The sequence below is a fragment of the Mesoplodon bidens genome (assembly GCF_964165515.1).
Source record: "Mesoplodon bidens genome assembly, chromosome: 6".
Lineage (NCBI taxonomy): Eukaryota > Metazoa > Chordata > Mammalia > Artiodactyla > Ziphiidae > Mesoplodon > Mesoplodon bidens.
In genome coordinates this window covers 8,706,870-8,727,411 of record NC_138162.1, presented here as the reverse complement: position 1 = coordinate 8,727,411, position 20,542 = coordinate 8,706,870, and the positions used below count along the sequence as shown (strand labels likewise).

The 20,542-nt window shown below is 47.2% G+C and overlaps 1 protein-coding gene across 7 annotated transcripts in view; it reads left to right on the top strand.

Moving 5' to 3' along the window:
- Positions 1–20,542, top strand: part of RALGPS1 (Ral GEF with PH domain and SH3 binding motif 1) — a 286,463-nt gene that overhangs the window by 90,935 nt on the left and 174,986 nt on the right. For all 7 annotated transcript variants that reach the window (XM_081238238.1, XM_081238237.1, XM_081238240.1 and 4 more), the window contains 3 exons: positions 200–283; positions 13,864–13,953; positions 16,598–16,690. In XM_081238238.1, the coding sequence (XP_081094364.1) occupies positions 200–283; positions 13,864–13,953; positions 16,598–16,690 (267 nt within the window). The remainder of the gene's footprint in view (positions 1–199; positions 284–13,863; positions 13,954–16,597; positions 16,691–20,542) is intronic.

The window sequence follows — 20,542 nt, the reverse complement described above, 5'->3', positions numbered from 1 at the left end:
GGGGGTCCCAGGATACACCTCCACCTATAGACCCAGCCCTCTTCTCCAGAGGAGGAGGAGAATCTCTCCCACCCGGGGAGGACATAGATGGCCAGTGCTTCAGTCCTTCCCCATCTCTGTGTCCACATTCCAGTTAGATGCCCTGCGGTGTTTGCATCCCCATTGGAATCACTGTTGAAATTGACTTTGTGCTTCCCAGGAACTAGCCAGCTGTGGATGGAGTAAGAAGGAGAAACATAGTCTCGCTCCCAACGTCGTGGCCTTTACCCGGAGGTTTAACCAGGTAAGAACGCCGCTTGCATGTGCCTGTGCAGATAGCGCTCTGTTGTCCCCCATGGGCTGGGAACCCCTCCAGGCTTCAGTCTCAGGCACCTGGCCCCAGGTCCAAACCCCTCTTCCTAAGCCCCACCTTCATCTGTGCTTTTTCACACAGCGGGTGGAATTGAACACATCTTTTCTGTGTTTAAATCATTTCGGTGGCTTCCAATTCCACTTAAGCTAAGGTTCAGGCACCTTCATGTGCCCTACAAGGTCCTGCATGGTGTGTCTGGCTTCTGTCCACCTCTCCAGACTCATCTCTTGACTGTCCCCCTACTCTGTGGACTTCGGCCATCCTGGCCTCCCACCTCTTCCCTGCTGCATCACATCTTGGTCTCATCAGGCCCCCATTCGTGCTGTCCTCCCTCTTCAGCTCCCAACCAGATCTCAGTGGGAATGTCACTCTCTCTAGGAGCCTCCCATGAATCTCAGCCTGTAAAAGGTCTCCCCGTCATATGTCCCCTCAGTGCACCTGTACTTCTCCATGTGGTCCTTTCCCCATCTGTCCTCATTCTGTGTAACTCTTTAGTCTCCATCTTCCTTGGCCATCTGTGGGCTCCACGAGGGTAGGAACCATGTCTATCTTGTTCATCACTGTGTCCCCCACCACCTTGCCCTATGTCAGGCATATAATAGACCTTCAGTAAATATATGTAGAATGAATGAATGAGGCACTCAGGAAACACGTCTTGAATTGAATTTCTTTGAATTTCTGATGGCCTGGTCACTGGCCGCACGCATGCTACTACAAACCGACTTGGTCCAATCAGAACCTTTGCTGCAGGTAGGAAGCTCTGCATCCCCACCTAAAGGAATGACATCAGGGACTTGGACCAGCTAAGTGGGGTAGGCTTCTGACTGCTCAGATAGACCTGCCAGGACATGATCTTCAGTAGAAAGTACCCTGCAAGACCCCTTTGAATAAACCAAAGCTCCAAATGGGGCTGTTGACAGCTTTTCCTCTTTCTTCTTGCTTTTCTGGTTTCAGATGAGGACAGTGGCCTCGAGGTTGCACAGTGTACGTGACTGGGGCTCTGGGTGTTGGGCCTGGGTTCCCTTTGGGCCTTCTCTCCAGCTGGGCCATCCCGCTGGGAAATGCCGGGTCCTGCACATTGCCGTTACTCAGCTCTCTCCAGGCTTCTCCAGCCCTGGCTGGTTACCGCTCCAAGCATAGTGGGAGCCTCAGAGAGGCGCCAGCTTGTGTTCTGATGATCAAGGCCAGAGTTCACATTATTGTTGTTTTCTGAGATACAGCAGGAACTAAGGAAGGCCTAGCCACATCTGTGGTAGGGACTGTACACCCTTTGTTTTGAACAGAGAAATACTGAAGCCTTTTTTTTTTCTTCTTTATTTTCAAAATCTTTTCCTTTTCAACTGAGCTTAGTCTTTTAAAAAAAAACAGATGTGTACACAGTATCAGGGGATTCATAGTTTCCTTAGCAAAACTATTTGGCTGGGAGCCAGCTGAGTCCCACCTCTGATCAGCTACAGAGCTCCCGGAGGAGGGCCACTGGCGGCTCTGATGTAATCTGCTCTGCACGTGGAGGCCAGGTCAGTTTGGCAAAGGGCAGTGCAGCTTGTTCTGCAAACAATTGTATTGTGTCCAGCTCAGACCAAGTGGGTGAAATGAGCCAGAAGTAAAGCTGCATTTTCCCAGACAGAATGCTCTGAGAAATGGTCTCCCTGCTGGCCTGTGAGCCACTTAGAGAGCAGTTCCTGGACACAGCCCTGGTAGCTCTGGTTTGAAAACTGGCCAGCGGCCAGTCCATCAGCCGCTGGGGCTGCTTTCTCTGAGATGAACTGATTGGCGTCTCTTCCTGGCAGACTTCCATGTGTGACAACAAAGCTGCTCATCAGACTCCAGATAAAGGCAAGCAGGTCACTTACCTTTCTGAGCCTGTTTTCTTTATCTGTCAATGAGAATAATAATAATACTCACTTTGCACAGTTGTTATGAAAATTAAATGAAATGATATAGGTAGAGCTCTTAGCGCTGTGTCTGTATGTAGTAGGCATCCAAACATTTTTTCGGGAAAAAAGGGAAGATTAGCTGATTGGAAGGAGGTTGCAAGGGAATCTGAGGCTCCCTGTGGCCAAACCAAAAATCCAGCAGCCAGTGTTCTGGTCGGCCTCTGAGGACGTGCCTGCTTCTCCATGTGACCTGAGTCCCTTGGGATTTGTTTATAGAGTGGCTGAGATGGAAGAGCTTGGCCAAGTTCCCTAAGGGTCTGTTATGGGCCAGGCTTGTGTCTTGGCCCCAGGGAGTTCACCATAAAGCCAGAAGTTCTCAGTCTTTTTCCGATCACGGGTTCTTTTGAGAATCTGACAATATCACATATGAACCTGCCCTCAGATAAGTACATAGATATATACATTTGCATTTAGTTTGAGTGGGTTTGCTGCCTCCCCTGCCCACTGCCCCCCAGAGTCTGTACATGAACACTTTAGAGGTCTGTGGACAGCAGGCTGAGGAGCTGTAGTCGCATGGAATCAAACAGGCCTAAGTTTCCACCTTAGCTCTACAACTTGTTGCCTGTATGATCTTGGGTTGTCTTTCAGCCTCTGACCTTCCTCATTTATAAAATAGGAAGAATCATTTCAAGTGATTTTTGAAGATTAAATAAGAATCATGGATATAAAGGGTTTAGCTCAGCACTTGACATATAGTAAACAAGTAATATTAGCCTTAAAAAGGATGGTAGTGTAGTGGGAGCTACAAGCTGAAAGGAAGGTTAGCCTTGGGCCTAAGTTCTGACGGTGGGGTTGAGATTGTGTCCTGAAGATGAAGAATTAGGAAGAGATGGAGAGGGAATTCGGATAATCTGGTTCCAGTCCAGGCTCTGCTGCTAACCTGTTCTGAGGCCTTAGGCAAGTCCAAGTCGAGGTCTCAGGACCCTTATGTATTAGCAGAGATTGGACCGGGCAAAGGTTCCCAACACTTTGCCCTGGAGGACTGCTTTAACTTTTCTCATGGACTCAGACTGAAACCCCAGCTCAAACTCACCTTACTGGCTTATGTAACAATGTCCAGGGAGAAACTAGACTTCACGTATTGCTAGGGGCCTTGGATGTTGCTGCTCTCTCCACCTGGAGGTCCCTGGAGACGTTTAGGGAGGTGTTTTCTCTGTGCTGGCTCCCCTCAGGCAGCCTCCTCCTCTGTGGTTCCAAGATGGCTGCCAGCAGCTCACTGTGAGGGCAACCCCTGCAGAAAAGACCTTCCTCTTCTTCAGTAGCTCCATTTGATGTCCTGGAACAGAGACTCTGGGGTTGATGGCCCTGGCTTGGGTCCCATCCTGTGCTTCGTGATCTCATCACCCTGACCAGGAAACAGGAGGCTCTGGCTGGCCGGGTCTCAGAAACAGGCCTTCCCGTGGAGGTAGGGTAGGGGGCCAAGGCCGCAGGGGATTGGAGGACTGGCAGTTCCTCAGGGAAAGTTGGTGCTTGGACAGGAAGAGGCTGAGGGATGGCCAGAACTGCCCGCAGACCCTCTTCCCTCTTGCACTCTTCCATCCAGCTCTGAGCTGTCTCCCCTGATCAATCTGCTGATACCCCATCCATGCATCATTAGCCTAGTCACTGAATATTCCTGATCCCTCTTGGCTTTAATCGAGACTATTTAAAAAACAGTTATTGAGCACTTAGGCTCAACTTACTGAGTTAGATACTGTGCTAAGCATTTAACTTGCATCATCTAACTCTGTTTTCACAAAACCCAATGAGGCCGATATTTTAAACCCATTTTATGGATGAGGAAGCTGAGGTTCTGGAAAGTGAAGTAACTTGCTCAAAGCCACATAGCTGGTGAGTTTCTTTACTGAGGGGCCTCCCCATTTTTCTGAACATGACTCCAGTAGAACCCCCTGTTCTTCCAGACTTCATTTATCACAGGGCTGGGAGGCAGTGTTAGCATTTTCCCTTCCAAATGCTACCTCCAAACAATTATTCTTTCCTCATTGTATAAACCCTCTTTCATTTGAGGCTCATTACTTCTGGTTATATTCATTTATTTATTTAATAGACATTGACTGAACATGTACCGGGCTCTGTGCTAGGTTCAGGGGGTCAGCAGTAAACTAGATGTAGCCCTTGCCATCATTAGCTCATAGTCTGGTGGGGGAGACAGACGTGATGGAGGGGATTACAGTCCAGGGGAATCAGTGCTAGGGTGGGAAAACCAGAGGAGAGGTGTGGGCATAGGAAGGGAGGCCAGGAGACTGGATTGGAGTCCGTCCCATTAATCTAGGCAAACGACAGAGATGTAAAGTGGCCGGGCTCAAGAGAATATTGAGAGACCGAATGATAGCACTGGGTGATTGACTGGATTTGGAGGGAGATGACAGGAAGGCGCAAAGGAGGCCCTGCTTTGGTTCTTGGCAGCATCACTCTTTGAGATGGTGAGTGCAGAGGAGGAAGAGCAGTTGTGAGAGAGGAGATGACAGAGAGGAGAGAGGTTTGGACGTGTGAGCTCAACCATGCAGCAGGTAATTGGATATTTGCGTCTGGGAGTCAGGGGAAAGATCCAGCTTGAAGATGCAGATATTGGAGTCACCTGCATTCGAAGCCACAGGAGTAGATGAGATTACCCAGGGGGCAACAGAGGCCCACGTGAGAGCCTCAGGGCTTACGGGAAGGGGCTGAGAAAGAGCAGCCTGGGCACGAGAAGAACACCCAGAAAGGCTGGCGTCTTGGAAATCACTGTCTCAAGGATAACGGGATGCTTACAGAATGGGTCATTTAAAAGGACTAAAAAAAGAGTCTTTTATGTTTAGCAGCACGGCGGTGCTAGGCTCAGCAGGAGCTGTTTTGCGGGGATGTGAAATGGAAGCTGGGCTGTAGCAGCTTGAGCGGTAGATGTGAGGAAATGGAGAGAGCAGGTGTAGGCGATGCTTGAACAGTGGCTCTAAGGAGAAAGATGAGAAGAAGGGGGTGGCTGGAGGGGTGGAAGACGTTCAGGGAGGTGTTAATGTTCCTCTTTTCTTTTCAGCAGAAAGAGCCTTGGGGGTGTACATATTTTGAATGGAAAGAGCCAGTAGACCGGGAAAAATTAAAGATGAGGAGAGGGAGGGAATACGTAATGAAGTGAAGTCCCCGCGAAGGTGGGAGAGGCCGAGGCCTGGGACCTCTTCATCGTAAAAGGCGAGTCGGCAGAAAGGAAAGATACAGACACAGGTCTGCTTGTAGGTGTGCAAGAGGTTCACGGCTCCTCTTTCCTCAGTGAAATAGGAGGTGAAGGCGGGGAAGCAGGAGGAAAGCTTGAGGGGTTTGGGGGGAGCTTGAAAAAGCCACTCCAGGGGAAAGAGAAGGTTGACTATGGAAATATAGAAAGACTTGTGGGCAGAGCCGATGGAAATAGAGGTTGTGGCTTTTAAAGTAGCCCCAGGGCATGAGGGTAGCTGGTTTTCTCTAGTTGCACTTTGCAGCCTAAAGAGAGGGGCACAGGAGGGCAAGCGGTTGGATCCATCCATGATGAGCAAAGCAGATTTTTTGAAGGACCATGGGGCAAGGGACCTAAAAGTACTGGCTAAGAAGGGGCTGAAGTGACAAATGATAGGGGATCCGTCTGCTCAAGAGGAAAAGGGCCACCAAGGACTCCAAGGCGTGGTGAGAGGGAAGGATGAGCACAGCAGTGGGGCTGGGGTCAAGGGGCAGGTGAGGATTAGAAGGTTAAAAGTTGTGGCCCGAGACTGGAACTTCAGGTTTCTGATGCAGGGCAGTCCTGGGTAATTTGGAGAAGGGGGTGACTGGAGTGATAGGTGGGTAACAGTTGCTGAAGTGACCATGGTCGTTCACAGTGATGTTGATGTTACCCAAGGAATAAGGCAGGGTTTGCTATGGAGAGGAAGGCAGTAGTCCAGATTCTGATCTGCTTGCTATCTCTAAAGTTTTACCTTTCCAGAATGTAAAAAAAAAAAAAAAAAGGGGGGGGGACTCATATATATGTAGCCTTTTCTGACTGTCTTTTCACTTAGCCATATGCATTTCAGATTCATCCATGTCTTTGTATGGCTTGATGGCTTTTTTATGAGTACTGCTCATTGTATGGATTTACTAGTCTATCCATTCACCTTCTGAAGGACTTACAGTTTTTGATGATTATGAGTAAAACTTCTATAAACATATGCATGCTGTTTTTTTTTGGTGTGGACATAAGACTTCAAATAAACTGGGTAGGGCCTCCCTGGTGGCGCAGTGGTTGAGAGTCCGCCTGCCGATGCAGGGGATACGGGTTCGTGCCCCGGTCTGGGAGGATCCCATATACCGCGGAGCGGCTGGGCCCGTGAGCCATGGCCGCTGGGCCTGCGCATCCGGAGCCTGTGCTCCGCAACGGGAGAGGCCACAACAGTGAGAGGCCCGCATACCGCAAAAAGAAATAAATAAATAAATAAATAAATAAATAAACTGGGTAAATATCCAGGAGTACAGTTGCTGGATCGTGTCTACCATTTTGCATTCCCACCAGCAAAGAGTGAAAGTTTGTGTTGCTTCAGGAAGAAATAAAACTGTCTTTATTCACAGATGACATGATGATCTATACAGAAAATCTCAAAGAAATCTATTTTTAAAACTCCTGGAACTAATAAGGGAGTATAGCAAGGATGCAGGGCACAAGATCAATATATGAAAGCTTTCCTATATACCAGCAATGAAGAACTGGAACTTGAAATTTAAAAAAAAAACCACCATTTACAGTAGCACACACATAATCAAGACATACTTAGGTATAAGTCTAACAAAGTATGTACAGGTTTTATATGTGGAAAACTATAAAACACTGATGAAAGAAATCAAAGTAGATTGAAATAGAGAGGTATTCCATCTTCATGTATTAGAAGACTCATTGTTAAATGTCAGTTCTTCCCAGCTTGATCTATAGATTCAATTCAATCCTAATTGAAATCCCAGCAAGCTATTTTATAAATATCAACAAACTGATTCTAAAGTTTATATGGAAAGGCTAAAGATGTAGAATAACCAGCACAATACTGAAAAAGAATGAAGTTGGAGGACTCACTCTACCTGATTTCAAGACTGATTGTAAAGCTATCAAGACAGCTTGGTATTGGCAAAAGAATAGATGTCTAGGATTATGAAACAGACTAGAGAGCCCAGAAATAGACCCAGACAAATATAGTCAACTGACCTTTGACAAATACATGAGGGCATTCAGTGGAGAAAGAGTAATTTCTTCAACAAATGGTGCTGGAACAATTGGAACTGTTTTTGTGCATGTGAAAAAATGAACCTAGACACAAGGGTTTAGGCCTTTCATAAAAATTAACTCAGGGCTTCCCTGGTGGTGCAGTGGTTGAGAGTCCACCTACCGATGCAGGGGACGTGGGTTCGTGCCCTGGTCCGGGGAGATCCCACATGCCGCGGAGCGGCTGGGCCGCTGAGCCTGCGTGTCCAGAGCCTGTGCCCCACAACGGGAGAGGCCACAATAGTGAGAGGCCCGTGTACCACAAAAAAAAAAATTAACTCAAAATTGATCATAGACCTAAATGTAAAAGACAAAACTATAAAACTTTTAAAAGAAAACGTAGAAGAAAACCCTACATGACCTTTGGTGATGAGTTATTAGATATAATAACACCAAAGCACAATCCATGAAAGAAAAAATTGGTAAGTTGGACTTCATTAAAATTAAAATCTTCTATTCTGCAAAAGACATTTTTAAGAGAATTAAAAGACAGCACAGACTGGGAAAAATATTTGCAAAACACATATCTGATAAAAGACTTGAATCCAAAGTATATTCTTAATACTTAACAATAAGAAAACGACCCAATTAGGGACTTCCCTGGCGGTCCAGTGGTTATGCCTTCGCCTTCCAATGCAGGGGGTACAGATTTGATCCCTGGTCTGGGAGCTAAGATCCCACATGCCTTGTGGCCAAAAAAAGCAAAACATAAAATGGAAGCAATATTGTAACAAATTCAATAAAGACCTTAAAAATGGTCTACATCAAAAAAAAATCTTGAAAAAAGAAAACAACCCAGTTAAAAAACAGGCCAGGGACTTCCCTGGTGGTGCAGTGGTTAAGAATCCACCTGCCAATGCAGGGGACACGGGTTCGATCCCTGGTCCAGGAAGATCCCATATGCTGCGGAGCAACTAAGCCCATGTGCCACAATTACTGAGCCTGTGCTCTAGAGTCCGCGAGCCACAACTACTGAGCCCAAACGCCGCAACTACTGAGCCGACACACTGCAACTACTGAAGCCCGCGTGCCTAGAGCCTGTGCTCTACAATAAGAGAAGCCACCCCAATGAGAAGCCCGCGCACTGCAATGAAGTGAAACCTGCTTGCTGCAACTAGAGAAAGCCTGCGCACAGCAACAAAGACCCAACGCAACCAAAAAAACAAAAAAAACCAGGCCAAATATCTGAATAAGTACTTTACCAAAAAGATGTAACCAAGGGCAAATAAACGTGAAAAGATGCTCAGCATTATTTGCCATCGGGGAAATGCAAACACTACGCACCTATTAGAATGGCTGAAAAAAAAACCCCAAAACAAACAAACAAAAAACTTCACCAAACCTGACAGTACCAATTGTTGACAAGTAATTGGAGCAACACAAACTCTCATTTGTTTTTGGTGGGAATGAAAAATGGTACGATCCAGCAATTGAACTCCTCAATATTTATCCAGTTTATTTGAAATCTTACATCTACACACATACACATATTCACACACACACACAGATACACAAATAGCACACAAATATTTATAGCAGCTTTATTTATAATAGTCAAATACTGAAAGTAACTAGGATGTCCTTCAATAGGTGAAAGGATAGGCAAACTGGTAAATTCATACAATGGAATAGTATTCATCCGAAAAAAAAAAAAGCCATCAAGCCATATAAAGACATGGATGAATCTTAAATACATATTGCTAAGTGAAAGAAGCCAGTCTGAAAAGGCAACCTAAGTGTGATTACCTCCCCCATTTTTTTTTGACGTTCTGGAAAATGCTGAAAAAGAGTTCTGGAAAGGTAAAATTATAGAGATGGTAAACAGATGAGTGGCTGCCAGAGGTGTCAGAAGGGGAGAGCTTTGAGTAGGTGAAGAACAGGGGATTTTTCAGGGTGGTGAAACTATGCCGTATGATACTATAATGTTGGATACGTGCCACTGTGCGTTTGTGAAAACCCATAGAACTTTACAGCTTAGTGCTAAATATGCACATTTTAATCACTGTGGAGATTAAGGGGTCCTAGGATGGAATGTAGAACAGAACAAGCGAACCTAACTGGATTATAAATGTATGAAACAACCTCCCTGAGAAGGGTGAGGGGAAAAGGTGCTGGCCTAAGTAACTCTGGAAATGAGGGAGCCTGAAAGATTAAAGACAAAAGGAACTGTATATAAGCACTGTACTCTGATCAAGTTATTTCCCAAAGGCGGATGGGTAACAAATCTGGAGCCATTATGCATGAGCACTGGAATTGAACAATTAAGGAAATGGGTGGCAGATGGTGGGACCCAGGTTTCTCCCACCTGTTGGAGTGGGAAGTTGTAGACAAGCAAGAGGAGGCTAGAATGATCCATATGGTAATGGATTGGAGGTGGAGACATTAGTAGTAAGTCATATTTAGCTTAATATTGATACAGATGGTTACATATAGAAATATTTCTAGGTATGTATATACACAAGAGTTAGGGTACACACACACAACATTTCCTTGCTCTGCATCTGAGAGGACCTAGAAACAGTGATACCTAAGTAGCACAAGCACACGTAGCTCCCAGATCTTGGTTTCTAATACCATTATCTAATAAAAGGAACCAGGGGGCACTTCCCTGCTGGTCCAGTGGGTAAGACTCTGTGCTCCCAATGCAGGGGGCCCGGGTTCGATCCCTGGTTGGATGCCTGGTCGGGGAACTGGATCCCACATGCATGCCACAGCTAGGAAGTCCGCATGCTGCAACGAAGATCCCGCATGCTGCAACTAAGACCCAGCCAGCGCAGCCAAAATAAATAAGTAAATAAATAAACAAAATATTTTTTTAAAAAGGAACCAAGGCTCCTTGGAGAAATGGCTGGTTTCGGGCTGGGACAAGAAGTGTACAGGATGAGGGGGTAGCATCTTGTAGTTCCAGAAAGTAAGGAGGCGTCAAACCGACCAACCGAACAATGCTGGGGGCATGTCGAAGCCAGCTCTCTGTGGCCAAAGCTGGAATGATTGGAGTACGGAGATACATAACATAGTAGTGGATCAAAACCTCAAAGTATAAAATCAATATCCACGAGTCCATTCTGAGGTAAACAAATGATGGAATCAATAAATGGGGGAGACTAGACAAACCTCCTATGCAGAAGAATTCCAAAGAATCTGTGTAGATACCTTGCCCTCAAGAAGGTGGCGCACAACTGCCTCCTTCCTTCCATAGCGACTTCCTTCCAGAGTTTGAGGTGATCGTATTATTTATGCAACCAGCTCCCTACTGGTGGGCATATTCTTTTGCTTTATAAACAGTGCTTCAGTGAACCCTTGTATGTATATCACTCTACATTCCTGTATTTTTGTAAGATAAACATTCCAGGGAGAATATAACTTTTAACAGCTTGAAAGATATATTCAAGTGGTTCTTCAAAATGGTCCTGTGAATTTCTACCCCTGCAAACAGTGTATGAGTATCAGTTTCTCCACACTCTTGGCACACTGTATGACTCACAAAGGGATAATGTATTCTCTTTAAAATAAACACCTTTTACTAATCCAGAGTCAGAGGACAGGTGTCCCAACGGAAAGGTGGAGGAAGGACCTGAACATGTAATTCACAGGCAGATAATACAAATGGCCTATAAATATTTGCAACAAAAAACTGAAAAAAAAACGTGCAAAAAATGTTAACCGAGGAGTCATGAAAGAAATGTAAAATAGAAACAGTGAGACATTAGTTTGTCCACTAGGTTAGTAAAGAAAGAAAGAGCTGTAATAACTGGTATTAGCCTGCTCCAATTTTTATGGATCAACAAATAAAACTTTTGGAGGCCAAGTGTTTAAATATATACTTTTGAAAAAAGGTACACATACTTTTATTCACTCCACCTTACAGGAATTTATCCTCAGACCTTAATTAAAAATGTATAAAGATATATGTATAAATATGTTCACCACAGCATTGTCTATCACAACAAAATAATTCGAAATAAGCTACCCAACAGTAGGAGGTTCCTTAATGATGAGACATCCCTAAGATGAAATGCTTGGCAACTGCTAAAAAATATGTTGATATTCTTATAGATTTATAAAAATTCTTGTGATAGTATGATTAATATATACCAATTTAATTGAAAAAGAGAAACATGTTCTATGACTAGACAGTCATACGTTCTGAGACATGACAAACATATGTTCCAAGAAGGACACATACCACAATGTTTATCACGGGGGTCTGTATGTGAGAATGAGCTTGCAAATGACTTCTGTCTCTTGTGCTTATCTCTGTCCCTTTGTTTTCTGCATTAACCTTCTCTTAAATTTTGTAGCTAAAAAACAATTAAAACCATGGTGATTCTCCCCTTGTAATGTCTCTCTCCTCTGCCCCTTTCCTACATCTCCTTCAACACTGCCCTTGCTCAGGCCTCCCATCTCTCACTTAGACCATCACCTCAGCTTCTTGATGGGTGTCCCTGCTCCTGCAAAAGGGTCTAGCCTGTCACTCCTGTGCTCAGAAGCCTCTGGAACTCCCCCTGCTCAGCATAGTGTCCCCTTGTTTCTCCAGACCCCCTTCCCTTCTAAGTTCAGTCTCCCTCTCCGCCCCAACCCCACGGGGCGCCTGCAACACCAGTCCTGTCCACCCGCTCAGCTCTCCCTGGTCTCCTCACCTGTTGAGGGTCTACCCATCTTTCAAGGCCCACCTCCTCTAGGAAGCCTTCTTTTCTCATTATCTCCCCCATACTCCAGTTCACTTGGTTTGAACTTCTTTGATGGCCATGATCACCAGCTGCCTTTTAATACAGTGATTTCTGGACTGACAGGTCTGGACTCGCAGTGCCTGGAGCACACAGTAAGGGCTTCGTGGAAGTCTGCTGAAGTGAACTGATCCAGAGTTGCCTCTGAACACCACCTGAGTCAACTCTGCCACGTTCCGTAATTATGCTTTAAATAGGTGTGATTTTTTTGACACATAAGAATCTATTAAATTATACATATAAACTATCACACTTGAGATTTATGTGGCATAAAGTGTGCATGTATTAAAATATAAGGTTTATGGGCATATCACCTAGAAAAAATCTTGCTATATGGAAAATCTTTCTTCTGTAACTGGCTAGTAACATTTGAGTCTGAACTTAATTTTAGGCAATTCCTTGGAAAAAATGATTCTATGGAAACCCAGGCATGTCCTGGAGGCAACCACAATTACACAGAGAAAACTTTTCTATAGTATTCCTGCTTAATATAAGAAGCCAAATTTTGATTCTTGGTGATTTAATCTTTTCTTGTTTTCTCAGTGAAAAGTGATAGTATTTCAGTGAAGGGAAATACATTTTGGTTGCAGCAGTAAACATGCTTTGATAACTCTGGACTGTCCTTAACTATTTTAGTCTTTGTAAAATTTAGAGGTTTTAGATGCTTAGCCTTCCTTTTCAATCCACGTCTCCCCTGTTCTCTGCCCATCTCTCCTCCTTTCTTTGCGGGGCTGTCATTGCACTCTTGGGCATCCATGTTTCACATAGAGCTGTTGTTACAGTCATGAAACATAAACAGGAAAGCAAACCACTGCCCAGCGTTTCTTAGCATGAAGCTCCTCTTGTTTCATTGAGGCATCGTGTGAGTCAACTAGACACTGGTGGATGACTTTCTTGTTCCCACCAAAGGACTCAGGGGCTCGAGGATGGTCAAGTGTGAATGATATTCTGAACCAAAAGTACCAGTATATCCTTTTGGCATATGCTGTCTCCAGAAAAACATGCCCTTTTACCTGCATTGCTTTACAGAACTTTGAGAGATGTTTTTGTATCACTTAAATTATTGGACAAACCTCTCCTAGAAAATGAAATTTGTTATAATTGTGCGAATATAGGTGAGTCCTTCTTGCCTTGGGTCTGGCTGGGGATATGGCTCTCATAGGTGGTACTGCCAGCATGCATATCCCTTTGTCTGGCCATTTGTCCATCGGTCCATCCATCCATCCGTCTCCCCATAACTGGGATCCTTCTGAGCAGAAATCCTGTCTGATGCATCTCAAAATTTCCTGAAGCACCTTCAGGGAGACCCATATGTCGATGGAGGCCCAATAAGTCCCCTGGCTAATGATGGGAGTACTTATTTCTCTCAGCACCACTATGCGTGTTGGAGAGCTGGTGCTGATGGCATGGGACCCACTTGTAGGGTTGGGTGTCATAAAGGAACCCTCAACCTCCTGCAACCCTAGGGTTTGCTCTCTCAGTCTCCCAGCCTCTTAGAAATCCCATAGAAGTAGTGGGCGGGGTAACTTGGTTGGTCCGGTATTTAACAACTTTTCTGGTGTGTGTGTGTGTGTCTGTGTGTCTGTGTGTCTGTGTCTGTGTCTGTGTTTGACTCTACAGGTCAGTTTTTGGGTTGTACGAGAAATTCTAACAGCACAGACTTTAAAAATAAGGGCAGAAATCCTGAGCCATTTTGTGAAAATAGCCAAGGTAAGCTGTTTTATTATGACTTTCCCCCTTCCTTTCCTTCCTTTTTTGTCGCAAAAAGGTGTTTCCTTGGTACTTTGGGAGCTGATTTGCTCTGGATGAGCGGGGCAGGGTTCAGACACGGGGCTCTGACCCAGCTTCCCCAGGCAGAGGCAGCTGTGGGACTAGCCTGGCTGCTTGCTCGGCCTCCCAGCCCCTGTGCATGCACAGGCAGGTGCCCTCCACCCTGTGGTTTTGGCAGCCAACCATTCTTTATAGCTGGCCTTTCACAGACTCTCCACGAGGCCCCAGCAGCTACCTCTGGGGTCCATTCATCCTCCTATTCAGATTTAGCCAGTGCTGGGAGTTGATGGCTTTTAGTCATCCTGCACAGTTTGTTCGCGGTCAGCAGAGCTCACCCCACCCACTCTTGCGCTTGAGGCCCGGGCCCTGCTGCCCCGACCCCACCCCCTGGGCCTGCCCTGGTAGGGTTGGTCCTTCCCGGTTATTGGGCACCAGGCTCACGTCTTTACCCCACTTTCCCCTCCTCTTCCCTCATCTCTGCCAGCCCAGGCTGTGATCCCACGGGCCTTCCTGGACCACTCTCATCTCTTACACAGTCCTGCCAGCCCCACCCAGCCCACTGCTCCCCACCACGGGGCTCGCCTGACTCAGCGGAGCACCGTCCTGTCTGTTTACTGCCCGCTTTGTGTGTGCATGTTGTCTTCCCACCAAGGTCCTAGGCCAGCTCACCTTCACTGCGGCCCCTCTCTGGCCAGGCGCCATAGCTGCTGCTTTACAGAAATGATTGCATTTGACGCTCACATTATTATTATCCCATTTCCTGAGGAGGAAGGGGAGGCTTAGAGAGGTGGGTGTCCACGCCCAGGCCCCACGGTCAGTCGGAGCATGTCGCTCTGCCTTCAAGAGAGCTGCTCTGCTGCTCCTCACAGCAAGGTTGTGTTCATCCAGCTCTAAGTATGTTAGGGGCATGGACACTTTTACGTCCTGTGCATTCTGAAGTGCCTGGAACTGTTGCTGGGCTTAATGATACTTGTTGCTCTCGGTGAGTTCGTGCTGGGCCACGAGAGAAAGTGGGATGAAGTTCCAGCCCACCTGGTGCTTTCAGTGTGGAAGTTTCCAGTCCCCACCCAAGGGATCCAAAACGATTCCTCCTTAAGCTCTGCCATCTTCCGATGGTGGATCATCATGCTGGCGCTGTGCCCTGGGTATGTTCTTGTTCGAGCCTCTTCCTTTCTCTGGGCCTTGGTTTCCCATCTATAAAATGGGAAAGGGGTGGATTAGATAATCTCCCAGAGAACCTTCACCTCTAAAAGAAATTCTGTGACAGGCATAGCCATTCAGATACAAAGGATGAAATTCAGCTCACTCAGAGAATCTATTATTAGACACAGCAAACGATTAGGGAATATTACGAGATGTATGAAATGCAGTATTAACTTGTGTGGTAAGGGAGAAATCTCCAGGTAGGAACAGAGCCGTGAGGACTAGGCATAAGGGCTTTTCGTGGATTTGTTCATTTCACTAAGCCCTGCTCTGTGCTGTACTAGGTCCTAGGGGTATGATGGTAGATACCGCTTCATCCCGGCTCTCAGGGAATACACGGTCCAGGGTGAGAGAGGGGCAAGTGCAAGCAAATACAGTCCAGTGGGCTAAGGAAATGCACAGGCTGCTGTGGGAACATGCAGGTGGGGTGGGGTTGGGGACAAGTCTTCCTGACAAAGAACAAGCAGCCCACGCCGCACTGCCCGCTCTCCCGGGTGCCAGGCACTGGTCTAGCAGTTTACGTGCACCGTCCCACGCAGCAGAGGTGCTGTGATTACCTTCCTCGTTTTAAATATGAAGATGTCGAGGCTCAGAAGGCTTAGGTAACTTGCCACAGGAAACACCAGTAGTGGGAACCAGGGTTGGAACCAGGCCTCTTGGTTCTGTGGAGCCTGCCAGCTACACAACTTTCACTGGCTCCTGGGAGTGAGAAGTGGGACCCGGGTCCTGTTGGCAGGTTTCCTTCAGCATAAAACCAAGAGCAGAGCAATTACATTTTTCTGTGCTCACCCTCACCTGTGTCTCCTTCTGTTGCCCTCCGTGGTAAGGAACTTGTCTGAGATGGAATTAAATCCAAATGTTCTCACTAGTTTGGGGTCTGGTTCAGAGAAGCATGGCCAAGTGGCTGGGAAGCAGGAGCTCCTTGCGCCCAGCTGAGGGGATCGTGCAGATTGATAACATCTTTCCTCAGCCTCCCGCTTCCGGGTGTGAAGGTAATCGCAGTAGACCCATGTTGATGTTGTTGGCACAGCAGAGGTTTCGGTTTACAAAGGCCTGCTGGAACAGTTCAGATTCATCTAAAAAAAGAACAGAAAGGACGTTATCAAACCTCATCCCGAGCCATGTTTCTGTCCAGCAGCCAGACTAGTCAGCTTACGGAATTTTGCAAATGTTTTAGATGCAGACTCACCTTTTGACAATCTGAAAGAAAAAGAGCATATGGTTCCTGTGAACTTCCTAGAACTGTATTTTCTACATGAGATACTTTTAAGTGTAATTGAATTTCATAAATATGACAATATTTGGTAACACTTGAGCATGTTTTTGTTCTGTTGTTTATAGCAGCAAAATAATCTATTCCATATCTTTTTTTTTTTTTCAGAAACTTCTAGAACTCAACAACCTTCATTCTCTCATGTCTGTGGTGTCAGCATTACAAAGTGCACCCATCTTCAGGCTGACAAAAACCTGGGCTGTAAGTTAATCTTCCTAAGTTTGTTCCTTTGGTTCGGGCCGTCCTTTCTTTGGTGAAGTTCTCCATTCCTTTAGCCCCAGAAGGCTTTCTCGGTCTGCCCTTTGCCAACGACGGAGGATGACTGTGGGTTAATGAAGTGTCCCGTGGCCACTCTCTCTCCTTCAGTGACCTCAGCCCCGTTTTGGGACAGGGAAGCTGTGAGGAAGCCGGCGTGGCTGGGGACCCTTCTGGACCTGACAACATCATGTATGATGGCGGGGTCAGTGGCATGACGTCTGCCCTCCACTTCAAACTGCCCCTGGGAAGCCTCGCAGTTGCGCTGGGCTGATGGCCGTACAGCTAAGAGTTTCTTTGGAGGAACCTGTGACCCTCATGTAGGGAAAAATAATTTTTTTTTTTCCTGAAGGCCATGGATAATTTCAGCTCAGAGGTGGAGTCTGATAGTTATATAATTGAGTCTGTAGGAAAGTTTTTCTGCTGTAAAAATACTTTGAAAATATCTCAGACCTCTTTATCCTCCTCAGCTTGGCACCGCGCCTGACGGGGGAAGTCATTGCTATTTCCATCCCTCATTAGCATTCACCTCCTGGCCCGCCTGATCTGGGGTCTCTCACAGCCACACAGCCCAAGCCTTTCAAGACCTGTTTATGTCCCACAGAACTGAAGGAAACTGTATGGAGTTGTCAGCTGTGCTTCCGCAACTAACTCACTTCCGAACTTCTTTCTGCCAGTCTGCGGGGCTGGGCTCTGTTTCAGACTTGGCTAGTTCAGGGGCCTTTAAAATACTTAGGGATTATGTTGTAGGTTGTCAGAAGTGAGCCTTGTTTCTTTAAATTGCAATTTTCCATAGATCAAGCCATAGCAAAGTGGAGTGAGAGGTTTTAGCCTGGAGTCAAAAGACTGGGTCTGCATTCAGGCACCGTCTGTGCAGAGTGATTCTGTGGGACTCGTCTCCTCTTATCTACTTAGGGAGGTTGGCCTGGATCTGTGGTTCTCCGTTAGTGCTTTGTGGAGCCCAGGGGTTCTTTGGAACTGACTTGGGGCCAGCAGGGGCTGGGGGAGAGGACGGAGGGCACCAAGCAGACCTCCAGAGCACGGTTTCCCGCCAGAGCAGCTCTGTTTGCATCAGTTCTATGTCCTGAGCTTCTGGGTGAACTTCAGTTGAGCAGTGGCTTTGGAGGTCAAAGCAAGTTTGGAAGCCACTGGTCTCTGTGGTTGCTGCCAGCCCTGTGATTCCCTGAGTCCATCTGAGCCATGACGCTTTTTTCAAAAGTTGCTTGGAGATTCTTTTTCAAATGAATTTTCCATCATTTAGATGCTGCTGTTGTTTCTTGGACTGCTGGGAGCTCTGTGTGGGCCCAGAAGAAGGAATGCTGAATCTCACGGTACACAGACCTTACTGTCAGTAACACAGGGACTCTCAGTGACCCCATAAGTGGCACAGTCAGTGAGGGCAGCAGGGAGTCAGCATGAGGGGCCAGCACAGAGATACCACCCACTCAGGGATGGGCAGGGCCCATCCATGGAGCTTTGGACAGCGTTCTCCTCAGGATGCTGTGCCTTGCCCAGGATGGTGGGGCAGCATTGGGCCAGAACAACATCCAGGACTGCTCCATGTGGCTCGGCAGAGTCCTGTGCCAGGGTGGCCGGATCATCACTGCCATTGATAGGTCTTTGCTGCAATGAAGATAAATCTCCCACAGCTCCTCAGAGAGCCTGGAATGAAATATCCACCCAGGACCCGTTTGAAAGCATGAGCTTCCTCACCTAACTCCCTTTTAGGCCCCGTGGGTCAGCTGTTCTTCCTTACAGATTTGCCAGGCACTGCTCTAAAAGCTTTCCCTATATTAACTCATTTCCTCTTTTTAAAAAAAAAATTATTTATTTATTTACTTATTTATTTGGTTGTGCCAGGTCTTAGTCACGGGGGCGGGCTCCTTAGTTGCAGCTCGCCAGCTCCTTAGTTGTGGCATGTGAACTCTTAGTTGCAGCATGCATGTGGGATCTAGTTCCCTGATCAGGGATCACATCCGAGCCCCCTGCATTGGGAGCGCAGAGTCTGAACCACTGTGCCACCCGGGAAGCCCCCTCATTTCCTCTTGACAGCTACCCACCATCAAGAGGAGGCACAGAGAGGTGGGATGACTTATGCAGGGTTCCCCAGCTAAGAAGCAGAGCGGGAATCAAACCGGAGCAGTCTGGCTCCGGAGTCCCTGCGCTTACCCACCACACCCCACGGAGCTCAACACGGACAGTTCCAGTGATGCCTTGTCAGTCAAAACAAGAGAGCGGGCCTGTTTGTTGTTTTGTCTCCTCTATACACAGTGCTCCAACAGGAACTTTAGAGGTGAGATCAGCAGACTCTGGGTGCTGCCCCAGGCCGTTGAGCCTCTGTTCTGGCTGTGGCTGCTGTTGGCCTGGCTGCTGGCCTCTGACGTGCACCCTTCTTTTGCCATTAATATCTGGTAATAAGCTTAGCCACAGAAATGTTGCCAGAAAAGAACTGTTTTCCCTCTCCCTGCTTGTCCCTTGATCTGGGGAAGGGAAGTCAGAGGAGGGCCCCAGGGAGGGGACACACAGCCAGAGAGCCAGAGAGCTGCAGCCAGGCCTTGAAGGCTGCCTTTTGGCCACTTACTCCTTGGTTAGTCCATGGCTTCCGCTGCTCCTCTGGTTCCCTGGGATTGACCGCTGACTTTGGCATCTAGCTGGTGGGAGCCAGGGAGAGGACAGGAAGCTGCGGTTACACGTCACCAAAGGACGGGGGACCCAGGGCAACAACAACTGTTCTTCTTCTGAGAAATCTCCCATCGCCTCCTAAGGGCTGAGAGCCAGGACTGTTTCCTTGGTTACAGAGGGCCACTTAGCAAGGCAAAAGGTGGGGAGATGCAGCATCCTAGGAGGTAAGAATGGCAACTGCCAAAGGCTGTGTCAGGGAGAGAGGAGGTGATACACACCGCGTGGATTCAGCATGACGTCTCCGAGGTCGTGTGTGGGGAGCTGTTTGTTCTGTGTAAACCCACCGTTCAGCCTGCTTCAGACCAGACTCTCCCCTTGCGCCCACCTGTCCTGTTAGTCCAAGGACAGTGGTTGGTGCAGAGCGCTTGGGAAATGGTGGGGGCCAAGCTCGCCAGCTTCCTCCTCCATCCAAATCCCCCAGCCCAGGAGAACCGACGATGCCGCTATATGCCTGACACTCTCTCTACACCTGCTGCGACAGAGCACACAGGGCATCTGCTCTGCAGTTTTGTTCACAGGTCTGCCTCCCTCTTTGATCACCTCCCGTCTTGGTGCAGACTGATTTTGTCTCCATATCCCAAATGACTGAGTTTACACTGGTCGTTTGAACTGTATATGTTTGTTGTGCTGAATTGTGTCCTTCTTTTGCTACTTCTTTTCCCAGTAATGAGATTAGCCACTGAAACGCTGCCAAAAAATTGCTGCTTCCCCTCCCCGCACTTGTCCCTTGATCTGGGACTGGTGAAATCTCATGGCCCTGCAGAGCAGGGAGGAGCAGGCCCACCAGCCGTAGCAGCCCCAAAGGTCAGAATTTTAATAGTCTTCGTTTTGCAGAGAAGGAAACTGAGGTTCCAGGAGTTGTAGTAACCTGTCTCAGATCATGGAGCTGATGAGTGCCAGAGCCGATGTGATGTAGCTTTGCCTTGATGGACACATAGTCCGTGTGCTTGGCCATTTGCTGGATGACTTGTCTATGATGGAACCTGATGTTGGAATCAGGCTGGGCACAGGGCAGGGAAAAGCAGGCACACACACTGCTTGGGAAGTGGGGCTGGAGAAGTGAGGCTGGCACACAGTTCCCTGGGGACAGTGTATGACCAGCTCGCTGAATGCAGT